Consider the following 19794-nt stretch of genomic DNA (forward strand, 5'->3'; position numbering starts at 1 on the left):
TTTTGCCCAGAGAAGAATGGATGAACAAGAGAAATAAATCAAAATTATCAACCATGCCCCAAGGAAAATACACGGAAGACAAATGCAAAGAGGTCAGAAACCAAAAATGAGAAGAAAAAAAAAGAGAGAGAGAGAGAGAAGATAATCTCCCAGGTGGACAAAATAAGATGATCTTCTTGGCCCTGGGTATATTTTGGTCTGTTTGTTAGAAGACACTAAATCTCAAAATTGTAAAGAAAGAAAGAAAAAAAAAGTATATATATAGATAGATAGATAGATACAGAAATAAATTTGAATACAGTGAAAGGAAGCCAAAAATGAAGAATATATCTATAAAATGTAAAAGTGAAATTTAAAACAAAACTTAAAAACAGAGTTGATAAAATAAACTATTTGAAAGAAAAAGAAAAAAGAAAAAGAAAGATTTAAAGTGAAAGACCAAAGTCTCATGTGAAAAAAATCTTTAATTCTATATACTATTTTCCCCTAGCACGGGAGTTTTGTGGGTCTGAGTGATTTATAAACTTGGTATTCGCCTGGAGATCCTGCTGGTCTTCTGGGGGAGGAACCTGTTGCACTGATTCTCAGGTGTCTTGATCTAGGTGGAGTTGCACCACCCCTTGCTAGGGGTTGGGCTCCTTATGAGTTGCTTTGGGTTGCTCTATGTGGCTTTTGTTCCCTGAAGGCTTTCAGGCCAATTTAGTGGATGAACAAAAGTAAGAAATGTCAGTGCCCCAATCTTCAGCCCCAGAGTTGAACAATCACAGCCCCCCCTCTTCAGTGGCCTTCAGGGTCAGTTAGTCTCATGTGTGCCAAACTCCTCAGACTTTTGTGGTGCACACCTGCACTAATATTCTCATGGGAGGGAAGGCTGTCACTGCGACCCTGCCTCTTGCTGAACTTCTGCTCCAGGAGCATTTGCCCAATGAAGCATGCACTTGCACTGCTTCTCCCGGGGAATGATAGACTCGTATCTCATATCAGCTGTCACTTGCTGGGACCCTGCTTAGAGAGTGGTCACCCGATAATGACAAGTTTTATGGTTTATGGCAACACCTAGCTGAGAGGCCACTCCAAGGCTCGCTAATTGTAGCCAGTTTCCCCACTCCAATGCTTGGGAACTCTGTCACATTCAGGCACCCCCATTCTTTCTGTGACCCCAGGGATCCTGAGACCACACTGTCTCACCTAGAATTCTGTCCTGCTTCACCACCTGAGCACTTTTCAGGCAGGGATATCTGTCACATGTGCAGACTTCTAAAAGTTCTGATTTTGAGCTCCATTGTTATAACACTTTCTGGTAGACAGTTTACTGAGTCTCGCTTCCCCTGTGGTATATCTTCCATATATATATCCCTTTAGAGTCATGTCTCTGCACCTCCTACCTTGCAAAAAGAGGTCACTTTTCTATTTTTAGAATTGCAGCAATTCTTTTTTTAGATCTCAGGTTTAATTCACAGGTGTTCAGAATGATTTGATAGATATCTAGCTGAATTCAAGGGACAAAATGAAACACGGGTTCTGGCCATCTTGCACCATCTTCCCTCCTTTCTTTGATTCTTTATACTTCAGTTCAAAGTTCAAAGTATTTTCTAATTTCAGTTATGCTCTGTGGTTTGAGGTAGGCATTTTTTTCTAAACATAAGAGTGATTTGGGACTATATGTTTTTATTTCTTAAATAAGAAAACATTTCACCCTGAATCAATAAGTTTTTGATATTCATAGTTGTTTGGTTCGCACTTAAAATAATCTGTATTGCACAGGAGTTGGGTGCTGCACATGATTATTGTATATATCTTACATGTAAACATGATATCATTTTTTTTCTCTTCTTTATTTTTACGATTTTATTTTAACATACAGAGATAGGTTGAATAATGGCATCCAAATATATCTATTCTTAATCCCCCAAACATATAAATCTTTGAAAATAGTGAAATTTTATATGACAAAAGGGAATTTACAAATGTAATAAAATAAAGTATCTTGAGATGAGGAGAACTTGGATAATGAGGTTGGACCAATGTTATGCAGTTCTTATAAGAGTCAACAGCAAGAGTCAGAGTCTGTCAGAAGCAATGTAATGATGGAAACAAAGAGATTTGAATATGTTATACTGAGGATTTTAACAATAAAAGAAAATGTTATGAATTGAGGAATGTTAGGGATGGAACTCTAGGAGCTGGAACAGGTAAGGAAATAAACTTTTCTTCTAGCGCTTCTTTCCAGGATCTTGAAATTAGCTCACTAATTATGGACTTCTGACCTGCAAATCTATATAGCAATAAACGTGTGTTGTTTTAAACCATTATGCTTGTGCTGATTTGTTACAGAAGCAATAGGAAACTCATTTGTCTACCAATTATCAACAGCAATGTGTTAAATGTCTTCCCAATAATGATTGTTTATCCAATGTCTGTATGTGATTATATCACAAAAGTAGAATTTTATCATCATAAGAAATATTTTTTTAATTAATTTATTTATTTATTTGACAGATAGTTGGAGAGAGAGCACAAGTAGGCAGAGTGGCAGGCAGAGGGAGAGGGAGAAACAGGCTCTCTACAGAGCAGGAAGCCCAACATGGGGCTTGATCCCAGGACCCTGGGATCATGACCTGAGCTGAAGGCAGATGCTTAACCAACTGAGCCACTCAGGTGCATATTTTTTATATATTAAATATTATCTAAATAAATAAAATGACCAATCTGACCACCTTAGTTCCTTGATTTAAAAATACTGAGAAGAAAAGGAACCAAATAACTGGATCTCATCTATGTTCGATTGAAAAGTGAAGATATTTATGTTTTTAAAATCTAGTAGTCTAAATTTATTGAATTATTTCAAATTTCATTACATGGTAGTTTTAAAACCACAGTAGATCTTCCTACAGTGAAATTAAGTGTATGTGATAATACAAAGATGAACTTACTTGAGAGTAAACTCTAAGTGTATCTGGATGTTATACTAGGAAACCTATATTAAAATATCTTTAAACGTCCAGGTATATTTAACAAATATGTATAATCCAAATCTATCATGTGTTTGTATTTTTTTTCTTTTCAAATCTATTTTTTTTACACAGTGTGGAAGAATGTACTTTAAAATAAGCTCTTTTCATTTTTTTCTTTGTACTTGATGGAACACTTTCTTAAAAGCTACTTTCATTTCTTTGTTCCTCAGACAATAGACGACAGGATTCAAGGTGAGTGTGATGATGGAATAAAATACAGCAGCCAGTCGCCCTTGAATAGGAGAATAGTCAGGGGTGGGCCTCAGGTACATGGAACTTCCAGTTCCATAAAATAGTAGAATAGTGGTCAGATGACAAGAACAAGTGAAGAAGGCTTTCCAGTGGCCCTGCACGTGCTGAATCTTGGTGATGGTGGAAATGATGCATACATAAGAGATTATTGTAAGAATAAAGACCCCCAGGATAATGCAGCTGCTGTAGATAAAACTCCATTCTTCATTTGCATGATAGTCAAAACAGGAGAGTCTCATGGCAGGAGGAATATCACAGAAAAAGTGATCTATAACATTAAGACCACAGAAAGGGAAAGAGAAGGTGTTGATAGCATGGGAGATTGAATAGAAAGCCCCACAAATCCAGGCAGTAGAAACCAGCTCCCAGCAGAGTTTTCCACTCATTGTGATCCCATAAAGAAGGGGCTGGTAGATGGCCATACAATGGTCATAGGCCATGGCTGTAAACAAGAAGCACTCAGTTCCTGCCAGGGTGAAAAATAAGTAGAGTTGGACAACACACTCTAGGAAGGAAATCTCCTCTGAACCCAAGATAGTATTGACAATGACCTTAGGCATGATGACTGATATATAACACACATCCAAGAAGGACAAATTCTTTAGGAAGAAATACATGGGTGTATGAAGATGACCATCTTTGATAATCACTGTGATGATAGAGATATGCCCCAGAATCCCAAAGGTATAGATGATCAGGAAAATACCTGTGCATACAGCATTCACAATGGGGATGTCTGAGAAACCCTTCAGAATAAATTGTACTATTATGCTCTGATTCACCATCTGATTAACATGGAAACAAATGAAAAAAAAAAAGAGAGAGAAGTTACTTTTAGCTTAGATGTTATAAGGTACAAATCACCAGGTTGGCAACCCTTGGTCACTGTAATTCTACACACACACACACACACACACACACACACACACACACACACACTTATTTATGAATAGATGGAAAAGTTTAGCACTGATGTTTATACTTAATAAAAATGATTTGAAATAAAGCCACTAGCTCTGTTTAGACTAATATTAAAAAGAAGTAACATTCATTGGCTTTATTTTATGTATGAGGGAATTTTCAAAAAGCTATGTATGAACAAATACATGTTGTCCTCACAAACATGCTAATATCTGCCCATTTTGTTCTATAAATAAAGGAATCTAAGGGAAGTTGACTAATTTACTCAAGGTTGTAAATTAAGAAGCAGCAGAGCTGGGATGCAAAAAAGGAAGGTTTTTATCTTAAACAATAAGACTCAACTCTCTCCATTATCTAGAAGAGCAAAGTAAATCCTTCTCAGTTTAAAATTAATACTGGAGGGGTGCCTGGGTGGCTCAGTTGTTGAGCGTCTGCCTTTAGCTCAGGTCATGATGCCAGGGTCCTGGGACTGAGCCCTGCATTGGGCTCCCTGCTCTGCGGGAAGCCTGCTTCTCCCTCTCTCACTCCCCTGCTTGTGTTCCCTCTCTCGCTGTGTCTCTGTCAAATAAATAAATAAAATCTCTAAAAAAATAAAAATAAAAATAAATAAATAAATAAAATTAATACTGGAGACATTTTCATCATTAAAGTCACCAGTGCAAAACTATTTAAGCTTAGATGTCTATCTATTGGAAATTGTAAAGCACATTACCATCCTTAAACCAGGAAGAACAGGAAGAATCCTTTAATTCTTCCTTCCCCAAGGCCACATCAACTTGGAATACTTTCCAGTCATCTTTTTTTTTTATTAATGTACCAATTTTTTGTTCTTATCTACCCTCACTCCAATAAAGATGACACCTAAAATTTAATTAAAATTCAATTATTTATTTATTTATTTATTTATTTAGCCAAATGTAAAAGCCTGTCTTCCACTTATGACAATGTTGGAGTAATGAGTACTGACCTTAACCTTACACTATGAACAATAAATAAATTGCACAAAATACATGAGATGACACCAGACATTAGGCAAATGGCATTGCAATAATGTGTTATCTGAGTGTGAAAAACAAATAATTAAATCCTATAGTTAATCTACTTTGGAATTTTCTCACTGTGTAAGAAAAAGTACAAGGCAGAGAAGTCTTTCCTGAAGAGCTTGGGGATCTTCAGGTACACTTTAACCTGGATATTTGAAATAAGAAGACAAACTCCCCAAAATCTGGCTTTGAAAATCAGTGGAGCTTAACTTATGGAGCTTTAAGAATCAGCAAGGCTTAACTCCAAGAGAGATGGAGGGCTATAGGAAACTGACTTCTCTCTACAGGGCCAAGGACACTATATCTGTCACTCAGAAACCCAGCACAGATACAGCAGTTTGGTTATACAAGGAGATTTTTGACTAATTTTAGGGCATCTGCCACAGGTACAGGGATCTGTAACAAATCTCTCTGGGCATGGAAATGTTGGCAGATGCCATTTTTCTTGCCCTCCTACAGCTTAGTTGGCTTGACACTGCAGGAGCCAGTTTTAACACTCCATTTACCTTACTAGCATCACTTGCCTGTCTTAGCACTCCCTTGTGGACTCGCCCCACCCAATCTTCCTACCCAGTAGGCACTGATCCAAAGCAAGCCTCAGTTGATCACACGAAGAAGGCAGCTTCAGCTTGGAAAGACAACTCTCCAAAGCAAATCCTGACATTGGAGTGGAGCCAGACCCACTTATCCCACACTTTCAACCGTTGCTGCCATGCTTCTCAGCCAGCTGCACTGGCACTAACCTCACTTACCAACAACCCTACACAGTGAGACCTCTCAGCAAGTCATGCAAGGGGCCAACCCTGCTAATGAGTGCACCCACAGTAGACATAGTCAGTGTAGCCAGCTGGACTGGGAGCCAACCTTCCCTCCAGTGCACCCAAAGTAGGCATTGTCCAGCCACAACACAAGTGTACACACAGTTCACCAAGAAGATACCCTTGGAATGCCTGGTTTTGTTGACAATTAGGATAGTGCTTTGGGGCTCAACAGAATGCCCACTACACTAGGTCACTACTTTCAACATTAGGATAATAAGATGACCTACCTAATAAATATAAACAAACAGAAAGTCAGACAAAATGAGAAGACAGAGGGATAGGTTCCAAATGAAAAAAAAAGTGAAGCCTCAGAAAAAGAATTAAATGAATTGGAGATGAGCAATCTATTGGATAAAGAGCTGAAAGTAATTGTCATAAAGATACTAACCAGACTCCAGAGAAAAGTAGATGAACTCAGTGAGATCTTCAACAAAGAGATAAAAAAGAACCAAGCAGAGCTGAATTATATAATAACTAAAATTAAAAAAAAAATACATTAGAAGAAATAAAGAGCAGATTAGATGATGCAGAAGAACAGATCAGTAATATGGATGGCAGAGTAGTGGAAATCATCCAAACTGAAAAGGTTAAAAAAAATTAGAATAAGTTAAAAGAATGCTGGGAAAATATCAGTTGTACTAACATTCATATTATAGGGATCCCAGAAAGTGAAGAGAGAAGGAAAGAATTAGAAAAAATATTTAAAGAAATAATAATACCTGAAAACATCTCTAACCTGGAGAAGGAAACAGAAACTAAGTCCAGGAAGCACAAAGATACCAAAACAAGATGAACTGAAGAAGGTCAACACCAAGACACAAAAAATAAAGATAAAATCTTAAAAGCAGCAAGAGAAAACCAGTTACATAAAAGAGGAACTCCATAATGCTATTACCTGATTTTTAGCAGAAGAAACTTTGCAGGACAGAAAGTAGGGCATGATGTGTTCAATATGCAAAAAAGGAAAACAAACAAATAAAAATCTTACAACCAAGAATACTCTACCCAGAAAAACTATCATTAAGAAATAAATAATAGAGTTTCCCAGACAAACCAAAGTTAAAGTTTGTCATTACTAAATTGGACTCACAAGAAAAGTTAAAGGGACTTAACTAGAGTTAAGAAAATTATAAAAGGGAAAATATTATACTGGTAAAAGGTAAAGCAAACACATAGTAAAGACCTAATGGTTAATCACATATAAAGCTAGTAGGAAGACTGGGCGCCTGGGTGGCTCAGTTGGTTAAGCAACTGCCTATGGCTCAGGTCATGATCCTGGAGTCCTGGGATCGAGTCCCACGTTGGGATCCCTGCTCAGCAGGGAGTCTGCTTCTCCCTCTGACCCTCTTCCCTCTCGTGCTCTCTGTCTCTCATTCTCTCTCTCTCAAATAAATAAATAAAATCTTTATTTAAAAAAAAGCTAGTAGGAAGACTAAAAGAAAAAAATCAATTATAATTTCAGTAATTACTCAAAGGATACACAAAATAAGGAGGTGCAATATATGCCACGTACATTAAATGTAAATAAAGGAGTAAAAATGTAGTGCCTTAAGAATGTTTCAAACTTAGGTGACCATCAACTTAACATAAATTGTTTTATGAACAAATGTTACATATGGTCCTCATGATAACTGCAATTTGAAAACATGTAACAGATACACAAATGATAGAGATAAAAATGCAAGCAAGGTAAGAAAGCCATCAAGTCACAAGTGAAGATTCATTTGTTTGCTGCATACAACAGACTAACTACAGACCTTAAGACACATACAGACTGAAAGTAAAGAAATGGGAAAAGATACTTTATGAAATGGAAGTGAAAAAAAGCTGAAGTAGCAATATTTATATGATGCAAAGTAGACTTTAAAACAAAGACTGTGGTTTGGGAGGATGGTTATGTAGGAGGAGGACCCGAGGCTCACCTCCTCCCATGAATACAACTAGATAACTATCAAATCATCCTAAATACTCCCTTCCTAAGTCCAGTCTGAAGACTGACAGAACAAACTTCACAGCCAAAGCTAGAGAAGAGACCACATTCAAGAAGGTAGGAAGTGCAGAAACACGGCTTGGGAGAAAAAGGGAACATGGCTGCTGTCATCAGAGGGAACTATGGCTGTGGAGAAGGGCAAGAGACAGACTAACACACAGAGGAGCCCATGGGAAAAGAATCCCCATAGCACTTGGCTTGGAAAGTGAGAGGGGCTGAATCTCCTCAGTTCTTAAAACTAGCAGGGTTTGAAACCTGCAGTTTTAAAGGTCAGTGGTTGTGGCTAAGATAGAACCCAGAAGGAATTCTGTTGCTCTTGGAGAGAAGGTAGGTAAACAACCCATTTATATACAGCATGCAAACAGCAACCTGAAGACCACCTGGGGCATGCACTCGGGTATTTCCTCATATGGGAGTTTGGCCCAGAGAGGCAGCATTCTTGGCAAGACCTATCCAGGAACAAAGAAAGTGACAAGTGTCATTTCCCTCCACCACCACTCAGCATGGACACAGAGCCACCCATGGGAATGAGCCCAGCACCAACATTCTCTGTCCAACTTGGTCCTGTCCCCCCATGGTCCTAAGGATCCTCCCTTCCCACTCAAGTTTGCTTTAGGCCCAGCATGACAGACATCTCCCAAAGAGACCAGCCAAAACTCCAGCTTAAACTGCTTCTCCCAATTCAGGGGTTTTGTAGAGCCTCCCTTCCAGGAAGCAATGACAATAGGTCTCATATCACAAGATAGACCAGAGCACAGCTAGATAAAATGTGCTATACTTAGCAAGAAAAAGAAAGAAAGAAAGGAAGGGGACGCCTAGGTGGATCAGTAGTTTAAGGGTCCAACTCTTGATTTTGACTCAGGTCGTGATCTCAGGTTTGTGAGACTGAGCCTCATGTCAGGCTCCATGCTAAGTGTGAACCTGCTTAATATTTTCTCTCTCCCTCTCCTTCTGCCCCCCACCTCCTATGTGATCTTTGTCTCTCAAATAAATTAATTAATTAGAAAAAAGGGGAAGGACTCAAATAAATAAAATCACCAATGAGAGAGGGGAAATAACAGCCATAGAAATACAAACAAATATAAAAGAATATAATGAAAAATTATATGCCAATAAATTGGACAATCTGAAAGAAATGGATAAATTCCTAGAAACATATGAACTACCAAACTGAAACAGGAAGAAATAGAAAATTTCAACAGAATGATAACACGCAAAGAAATTGAATAAGTAATCAAGCATCTTCCAACAAAGAAAAGTCCAGGAGTAGATGACTTCACAGGTAAATTCAACTGAATTTATAAAGAAGAGTTAATACCTATTCTTCCAAAACTATTCCAAAAAAATAGAAAAAAGAAAGAAAACTTCAAAACTCATTCTATCAGGGCAACATTACCCTGATACAAAACCAGATAAAGACTCTGCTAAAAAATAACTACAGGCTAATATCCCCAATGTACATAGATGCAAAAATTCTCAGTGAAATACTAGCAAACAAAATCTAACATTACATCCAAAAAAATAAAAAAATCATTCACCATGATAAAGTGGGGTTTATTTCTGAGTTGTGAGGGTGATTCAGTATTTGCAAATCAATCAATGTGATAAATCACATCAGTAAGAGAAAGGAAAAGAACCATATGATCATTTCAATAGATGCAGGAAAAACATTTGACAAACCACAATATGCATTCATGATAAAAACTGTCAACAAAGTAGTTTAGAGGGAACATACTTCAAAATCATAAAGGCCATTTATGAAAATCCCACAACTAACATTATCCTCAATGGGGAAAACCTGAAAGCTTTTCCTCTATGCTCAGGAACATGACAGGGATGTCCAATCAAACAACTGTTATTTAACATAATACTGCAAGTCCTAGCCACAGCAATCAGAAAAGGAAAATAAATAAAATACGTCCAAATTGGCAAGGAAGAAGTATAACTTTCACTATTTATAGATAACATGATACTTTATATAGAAAACCTACCACCACCAAAAAATTGCTAGAACTGAGATACAAATTTAGTAAAGTTGCAGGATGCAAAATCAAGATAGAGAAATCAGTTGCATTTCCATATACCAATAAAGAAGCAGCAGAAAGAGAAATTAAGAAAACAAACCCATTTATAATTAGACCAAAAATAATGAGATACCTAGCAATAAACCTAACCAAAAAAGTGCAAGATCTGTACCCTGAAAAGTATAAAACTCTGATGAAAGAAATTAAATAGGATACAAAGAAATGGAAAGACATTCCATGCTTATTGATTAGAAGAATAAATATTGTTAAAATGTCTATACTACCCAAAGCAATGTATATATTCAATGCATTCTCTATCAAAATGTCAACAGCATTTTCCACAGAGCTAAAACATATCATATTAAAATCTGTATGAAGGGCGCCTGGGTGGCTCAGTTGGTTAAGCGACTGCCTTCAGCTCAGGTCATGATCCTGGAGTCCCGGGATCGAGTCCCACATTGGGCTCCCTGCTCAGCGGGGAGTCTGCTTCTCCCTCTCACCCTCTTCCCTCTCGTGCTCTCTATCTCTCATTCTCTCTCAAATAAATAAATAAAATCTTTAAAAAAAATAAAAAAAATAAAATCTGTATGGAAACACAAAAGACCTCAAATAGCCAAAGCAATCTTGAAAAACAAAAGCAAACCTGCAGGCATCACGATTCCAGACTTCAAGTTATATCACAAAGGTGTAGAAATAAAAAAAGTATGGGTACTGGCATAAAAATAAACATATAGATCAATAGAAAAAATAGAAAACCCAGAAACGAACCCACAAATATATGGTCAATTATTCTTTGACAAAGAAGGAAATAGTCTCTTCAACAAATGGTGTTAGGAAAACTGGACAGCAACACACAAAAGAATGAAACTTTACCACTTTCTTACACCATATGAAAAAATAAATTCAAAATAGATTAAGACCTAAATGTGAGGCATGAAGTTATTAAAATCTTAGAAGAGAATACAGGCAGTAACTTCTTTTTCATCAGCCCTAACAACTTTTTGTAGCTCTATCTCCTGAGGCAGGGGAAACAAAAACAAAAATTAACTGTGGGGCTGCATCAGAATAAAAACCCTCTACACAGGGAACAATCAACAAAGCTATAAGGCAACCTACAGAATGGGAGAAGACATTTGCAAATGACATATCTTATCAAGGGTTACTATCTCAGCTATATAAATAACTTATAGATAGGGAAAGATGGCAGAGGAGTAGGGGACCCTATTCCAACTGGTCCCTGGAATTGAGCTGGATAGATACCAGACCACTCTGAGCACCTACGAAATCAGCTTGAGAGGTAAGAAAATAGATCTGGATCTCTACAAAGAGAATATCACAGGCGCTTGGTTTTGAAGTACGAAGTGGGAGCTGTGATTCCCTGGGCAGATATTGGAGGATAAAAGGCAGCGGGAAGGAGCCCAGCCATGGGGACCCTACACCACCGGTGAGCAACAGCCTCACACGCTGGGGATGGGGCACAGACTTGCAGACCTGTAGCAGCAGGGAAAGGACTTTAGGGCAGTCCCCAGGAGAGAAACCCAGAGTGGCAGTGTCGCCCGTGTAAACTGGGAGCAGCTGGGGGTTTTAGAAGCACAAAGGGCAGAGATGTGCCACGACCTGGATGTGAGGACTGGAAGTGCTGTGGAGGGGCACACAACCCAGGACATTGCAGTTTATAGCGGCACTGACAGAAACGGAGACAGTGTGGCCTGGAGAGCTCATTGAAAAACAGACTGCCATCTCTCTGCTCTGAGGCAGAGGGTTGGAAATGGTCTCTTCTATTCTGACTCTTGAAAGAGACACAGAAAACCACCAGGGAAAGCCACTAGAGAACAAAAGCCCCAAATCACCAGTTCCCACTGAGCCCATCCCCCACCACAGGGGGGCAGGGCAACTCTACCCAAACAGGGTTGCCTGAGTAACAGCGTGGCAGGCCCCTCCCCCAGAAAACAGGCTGGGAGAACAAAAGGCCAGCAACCCTAAGGCCCCTAGAAAACAGGTGCATCTTGCTTGGCTTCTGGTCAATAATTTGGACCCTATACATTCCGTCAACCACCCATCAACAGAATGACTAGGAGGAGGAACCTCCAAAATAGAAAAGACTCAGAGACTATGACTTATGCAGCAGATTTACAAATGGATGCAGATATAACCAAGATGTCGGAGATGGAATTCAAGCTAGCAATTGTGAAGACAATAGCTAGAATGGGGAACTCAATTAATGGCAACATAGAGTCTCTAAGGGCAGAAATGAAAGCTGAATTGGCAGAACTTAAAAATGCTATCAATGACATCCAATCTAATCTAGATAATCTAACAGCTAGGGTAAGAAAGGCAGAAGAACGAATAAGTGACCTAGAAGACAATTTAATAGATAAAAAGGGAAAAGAGGAGGCCAGGGAAAAACAACTCAGAATCCATGAAAATAGAATTAGAGAAATAAGTGACACCATGAAGCATTCCAATGTCAGAATTATTGGAATCCTGGAGGGAGTGGAGAGAGAGAGAGAGGACTAGAAGATATATTTGAGCAAATCATAGCCGAGAACTTCCCTAATCGGGGGGAATGAAACCAACATTCGTGTCTTAGAGGCAGAGAGGACCCCTCCCAAGATCAAGGAAAACAGGCCAACACCCCGGCATGTAATAGTAAAACTCCTAAATCTTACAACTGAGGAAACCATCTTAAGGGCAGTTAGGGGGAAAAGATTCCTTATGTACAGAGAGAGGAACATCAGAATAACGTCAGACCTATCCACAGAGAACTGGCAAGCCAGAAAGGCCTGGCAAGACATATTCAGGGTACTAAACGAGAAGAGCATGCAGCCTAGAATACTTTATCTGGCAAGGCTGGCATTTAGAATGGATGGAGAGATGCAGAGCTTCCAAGACCATCAGAAAATGAAAGAATATGTGACCACTAGTCTGGCCCTGCAAGAAATATTAAGGGGGGTTCTATAAAAGGAGAAAGACCCCAAGAGTGATATACAACAGAAATTTATAGGGACAATCTATAAAAACAACGTCTTCACAGGCAACATGATGACAATTAATTCATAACTTTCAATAATCACTCTCAACGTGAATGGCCTAAATGCTCCCATAAAAAGGCACAGAGTTGCCGTTGGATAAAAAGACAGGACCCATCCATATGCTGTCTACAAGAGACTTATTTTTAACCTAAAGATACATCCAGACTGAAAGTGAAGGGATGGAGATCCAGCTTCCATGCCAGCAGACCTTGAAAGAAAGCTGGGGTAGCAAATCTAATATCAAATTGGATTTTAAACTAAAGTCTGTTGATAGAGACACATAAGGACACTCTATCATTCTTAAAGAGTCTTTCCAACAAGAAGATCTAACAATTGTAAATATCTATGCCCCCAACATGGAAGCAGCCATCTACATAAGCCAACTGTTAACCAAAAGAAAGAGTCATATTGATAACAATACGTTAAATGTAGGAGACCTCAATACTCCACTCTCAGCAATGGACAAATCATCTAAGCAGAAAATCAACAAACAAGAGCTTTGAATGATACATTGGACCAGATGGACCTCATAGATATTTACAGAACATTCCACCCTAAAACAACAGAATACTCATTCTTCTCGAACACACATGGAACTTTCTCCAGAATAGACCACATACTGGGTCACAAATCAGGTCTCAACCGATACCAAAAGATTGAGATTATTTCCTGCATATTCTCAGACCACAATACTTTAAAACTGGATCTCAGTCACAAGAAAAATTTGGGCAGAAATTCAAACACTTGGAAGCTAAAGACCACTCTGCTCAAGAATGTTTGGGTCAATCAGGAAATCAAAGAAGAACTTAAAACAATTCATGAAAATCAATGAGAACGAAAGCACATCGGTCCAAAACCTATGGGATACTGCAAAAGTGGTCCTAAGGGGGAACTACATAGCCATCCAAGCCTCACTCAAAAAAAAAAAAATAGAAAAATCCCAAATTCACCAACTAATTTTACACCTTAAAGAACTAGAGAAAAAGCAACAAACGATGCCTAAGCCGCGCACTAGAAGAGAAACAATTAAGATTAGAGCAGAGATCAATTAATTAGAAACCAGAAACACAGTAGATCAGATTAACAAAACTAGAAGTTGGTTCTTTGAAAGAATTAATAAGATCGAAAAACCACTGGCCAGAATTTTCCAAAAAAACGAGAAAGCACCCAAATTAATAAAATTAAGAATCAAAGGGGAGAGGTCATGACTAACACCAAGGAAATAGAAACAACTATTAGAAATTATTATCAACAACTATATGCCAATAAACTGAGCAATCTGGATGAAATGGGCGCATTCCTGGAAACCTATAAGCTGCCAAGACTGAAACAGGAAGAAATTGACAACCTGAACAGGCTAATAAGCAGTAACGATATTGAAGCAGTGATCAAAAACCTCCTAAAAAACAAGAGATCAGAGCCTGATGGATTCCCTGGGGAATTCTACCAAACATTCAAGGAAGAAATAATACCTATTCTACTGAGGCTCTTTCAAAAAGTAGAAACAGAAGGAAAACTTCCAAACTCATTCTATGAGGCCACCATTACCTTGACCCCAAACCATGCAAAGACTCCATCAAAAAGGAGAATTTCAGACCAATATCCCTGATGAATATGGATTCCAAAATCCTCAACAATATCCTCGCTAATAGGATCCAACAATACATTAAAAGGATCATCCACTATGGCCAATGCAAGGGTGGTTCAACATTGGAAATCAATCAATGTGATAGAACACATTAATAAAAGGAGGGAGAAGAACCATACAGTTCTCTCAATAGATGCAGAAAAAGCTTTTGACAAAATACAACATCCTTTCCTGATTAAAACTCTTCACAGTATAGGGATAGAAGGAACATTCCTCAAGTTCAAAAAATCCATCTATGAAAAACCCACAGCAAATATCATCCTCAATGGGGAAAAGCTGAGAGCCTTTCCCTTAAGATCAGGAACATGTCAAGGATGCCCACGCTTGCCATTATTGTTCAACATAGTACCAGAAGTCCTAACAACAGCAATCAGACAAAAAAAAGAAAAAAAAAATTCAAATTGGCAAAGAAGAAGTCAAACTCTCTCTTTTCGCAGATGACATGATACTTTATGTGGAAAACCCAAAAGACTCCACCCCCAAATTACTATAACTCATACAGCAATTCAGTAATGTGGCAGGATAACAAATCAATGCACAGAAATCAGTTGCTTTCTTATACACTAACAATGCAAATGTACAAAGAGAAATAGAGAAATGATTCCATTTACAATAGCACAAAAAACCATAAGACACCTTGGAATAAATCTAACCAAAGAGGTAAAGGATCTATACTCTAGGAACTACAGAACACTCATGAAAGAAATTGAAGAAGACACAAAAAGATGGAAAAATATTCCATGTTTATGGATCAGAAGAATAAACATTGTTAAAATGTCTATGCTACCCAGAGCAATCTATACCTTCAGTGCCATCCCGATCAAAATTCCAATGACATTTTTCAAAGTGCTGGAACAAACAATCTTAAAATTTGTATGGAATCAAAAAAGACCCCGAGTCGCCAAGGAAATGTTGAAAAGAAATACAAAGCTGGGGGCATCACGTTGCCCAATGTCAAGCTGTGATCACCGAAACAGCATGGTACTGGCACAAAAACAGACAGATATACCAATGGAACAGAATAGAGAACCCAGATATGGACCCTCAACTCTATGGTCAAATAAGCTTCGACAAAGCAGGAAAAAACATTCAATGGAAAAAAGACAGTCTCTTCAATAAATGGTGCTGGGAAAATTGGACAGCCACATGCAGAAGAATGAACCTCGACCATTCTCTAACACCATACACAAAGATAAACTCAAAATTGATGAAAGACCTCAATGTGAGACAGGAATCCATCAAAATCCTAAACGAGAACATAGGCAGTAACCTCTTTGACATCAGTTACAGCAACTTATTTCAAACTACATCTCCAAAAGCAAAAATGAACTTTTGGGACTTCATCAAGATAAAAAGATTCTGCACAGCAAAGGAAACAGTCCACAAAACATAGAGGCAACCCACAGAATGGTAGAAGATATTTGCAAATGACACTACAGATAAAGGGCTGGTATCCAAGATCTATAAAGAACTTCTCAAACTCAACACGCAAAAAACAAATAATCAAATCCAAAAATGGGCAGAAGACATGAAAATACACTTCTCTGAAGAAGACATACAAATGGCTAACAGACACATGAAAAAATGTTCATCATTATTAACCATCCGAGAAATTCAAATCAAAACCACATTGAGATACTACCTTACACTAGTTAGAATGGCAAAAATGGGCAAGGCAAGAAACAAGAAATGTTGGAGAGGTTGTGGAGAAAGGGGAGCCCTCTTACACTGTTGGTGAGAATGCAAGTTGTTAGAGCTGCTTTGGAAAACAGTGTAGAGGTTCCTCAAAAATTTAAAAATAGAGCTACCCTATGACCCAATAATTGCATTCTGGGTATTTACCCCAAAGACACAGATGTAGTGAAAAGAAGGGCCATATGTATCCCAATTTTCATAGCAGCAATGTCCGCAATAGCCAAACTGTGGAAAGAGCCAAGATGCCCTTCAACACATGAATGGATAAAGAAGATGTGGTCCACATATACAAAGGAATATTACTCAGCCATCAGAAAGGATGAATACCCAACAATTACATCAACATGGATGGGACTGGAGGGGATTATGCTAAGTGAAATAAGTCAAGCAGAGAAAGTCAATTATCATATGGTTTCATTTATTTGTGGAACATAAGGAATAGCATGGAGGACATTGGGAGAATGAAGGGGAAAATGAATGGGGGTAGAATCAGAGGGAGAGATGAACCATGAGAGACTATGGACTCTGAAAAATAAACAGGGTTTTAGAGGGGAGGGGGGAGGGGGGATGTGTTAGCCTGGTGATGGGTATTAAGGAGGGCACGTACTGCATGGACCACTGGTGTAATACGAAAACAATGGATCGTGGATCACCACATCAAAAACTTATGATGTGGGGGCAGAGCAAGATGGCGGAGGAGTAGGAGACCTAGATTTCATCTGGTCTCAGGAATTCAGCTGAATAGGATCAAACCATTCTGAACACCTACGAACTCAACAGGAGATCGATCTAAGAGGAGAGTAGCAACAACTCTCTGAACAGAGAAGCGACCACTTACTGGAAGGTAGGACGTGCGGAGAAGTGAATCCGAGGCGATATTCAGGAGGATAGATGGCGGGGGAGGGGGCCTCCGTCGGCCGCTTCTGGCAAGTGATAAAGCCGCGGAGCACAAAATCGGAAATTTTAGAAGTGGGCTCCACTGAGGGACGTCGTTGCAGTGGCTAAGCGGGGGGTGGAATCCTCCCAGGACAGTGTGGTCTCAGGACCCTTGGGGTCACAGAAAGACCGGAGGTGCCTGAGTGCGGCAGAGCTCCCAGGTATCGGAGCGGGGAAGCTGGCTGCAGAGACAGAGCCCAGGCGCAGGCTCTCAGCTCGGGGTTGCCATAAACTGTGATCCGCGGCCCAGTCAGGCCACTGCTCCTCCAGCAGGGACCCAACAAGCGGCAGAACCGGGAAGACTCCCCTTCCTCCCTCGGGAGGAGCGGCGCGGAAGCGCACCACAGGGATCTGCTGGGTTTGGAGACTCCACACGGGGTCGGGTGCCAGAGATAGAAATGCTCGGTCACAGGCCGGCTGAGCACGCAGTGTGACCGGAGACCAGGGTGACGGGAATGACTGCTTTTCTCTGGGGGTGCACTGAGGAGCAGGGCTCCGAGTTCTCAGCTCCTCCGGGTGGAGATTGGGAGGCCACCATTTTCGCCCTGGTCCTCCAAAGCTGTACCGAGATCTTGCAGGGAACAAAAGCTCCTGAGAGCCAACCTGAGCAGCTTGCTTAGCCCGGACCAACAAGGGCGGGGCAATTCAGCCTCCAGCAAAGACATTTGGAAACCACGATAACAGGCCCCTCCCCCAGAAGATCAGCACGAACAGCCAGCAAGCCAAGACCAAGTTTAACAATCAAGGAGAACAGGAGAACTCCAGCACTAGGGGAATACTGCACATAGAATTCATGGCTTTTTTTTTACCATGATTCATTAGTTCATCAAAGTTAATTTTTTAACTTTTTTTTTATTTTACTTTTTCCCTTTTTCAACCAACATCTTATAAATCCCTTTAAAAAAAAACATTTTTTATTTTTCATTTTTAGAGTCATATTTTATCCCTTCAGAGTAGTTACCCTTATTTTTGACATATATATATAAGTTGTTCTCTCTTTAAAATTTTGAGATACAGTTTCTTCTAACGGATCAAAATACACCCTAAATAACTAGTGTATGGCTATCTTCTAGTCTCCTGCCTGATCATATTCTCTCCCTTTTTTCTTTTTATTTTTAAATCCTCTTCTTTCTTTTTTCAAACAACTGATCTTATCAATTCCTTTTATAAAATCTTTTATAATTTTCAACTTTACAATCATCTTACATCCGTTCATTGTATCAACTTATTTTGTACATATATGTTTTCCTTTAAAATTTTAGGAGGCACTTTTTTTCTAACAGACCAAAATACGCCCAAAATCTAGTGTGTGGCACTGATCTATGCACTAGCTATTCATATTTGATCATATTCTGCTTTTTTTGTATTGTTCTGTTTTTGTTTTTATCTTTTTTTTTCTCTTTCTTTTTTCTTTCCCTTTCTTTTCCCCTGGTTTCAGGTCTTTTCTGATTTGTATACAGTATATTTGCTGGGGACGTGTTTACCTGTTAGCATTTTGTTCTCTCATTCATCTATTCTCCTCTGGACAAAATGATAAGATGAAAAAAATCACCTCAGCAAAAAGAACAAGAGGTAGTACCATCAGCCAGGAACCTACTCAATATGGACATTAGTACGATGTCGGACCTAGAGTTCAGAATCATGACTTTAAAGATCCTAGCTGGGCTTGAAAAAAGCATGGAAGTTATTAGAGAAACCCTTTCTGGAGAAATAAAAGAACTAAAATCTAACCAAGTCGAAATCAAAACGACTATTGATGAGGTGCAATCAAAAATGGGGGCACTAACTGCTAGGTTAAATGAGTCAGAAGAGAGAATCAGTGATATAGAAGACCAAATGATGGAAAATAAAGAGGCTGAGAAAAAGAGAGATAAACAACTACATGATCACGAGGGCGGAATTCGAGAGATAAGTGATACGATAAGATGAAACAGCATTAGAATAATTGGGATCCCAGAAGAAAAAGAAAGAGAGAGAGGGGCAGAAGGCATATTGGAGCAAATTATAGCAGAGAACTTCCCTAATGTGAGGAAGGAAACAGGCATCAAAATCCAGGAGGCACAGAGAACCCCTCTCAAAATCAATAAAAATAGGTAAACACCCCGACATCTAATAGTAAAACTTACGAGTCTCAGAGACAAAGAGAAAATCCTGAAAGCAGCTCGGGGGAAGAGATATGTAACCTAAAATGTTAGAAATATTAGATTGGCAACAGACCTGTCCACAGAGACCTGTCAGGCCAGAAAGGACTGGCAAGATATCTTCAGAGCACTAAACGAGAAAATTATGCAGCCGAGAATAACATATCCAGCTAGGCTGTCATTGAAAATAGAAGGAGAGATAAAAAGTTTCCAGAACAAACAAAAACTAAAGGAATTTGCAAACAAGAAACGGGCCCTACAAGAAATATTGAAAGGG

At 39.1% G+C, this 19794-nt stretch overlaps 1 protein-coding gene across 1 annotated transcript; it reads right to left on the reverse strand.

Annotated features, from left to right (window-relative positions):
• Positions 1-3118: 3118 nt before the first annotated feature.
• LOC113928448 (olfactory receptor 1020-like) lies at positions 3119-4051 on the reverse strand. Its single transcript, XM_027604382.2, has one exon. The coding sequence runs from the start codon at positions 4049-4051 to the stop codon at positions 3119-3121; it is 933 nt and encodes a 310-aa protein (XP_027460183.1).
• Positions 4052-19794: the final 15743 nt, after the last annotated feature.

Source organism: Zalophus californianus, chromosome 5, assembly GCF_009762305.2.
Source record: "Zalophus californianus isolate mZalCal1 chromosome 5, mZalCal1.pri.v2, whole genome shotgun sequence".
In the NCBI taxonomy this organism is placed as follows: Eukaryota; Metazoa; Chordata; class Mammalia; order Carnivora; family Otariidae; genus Zalophus; species Zalophus californianus.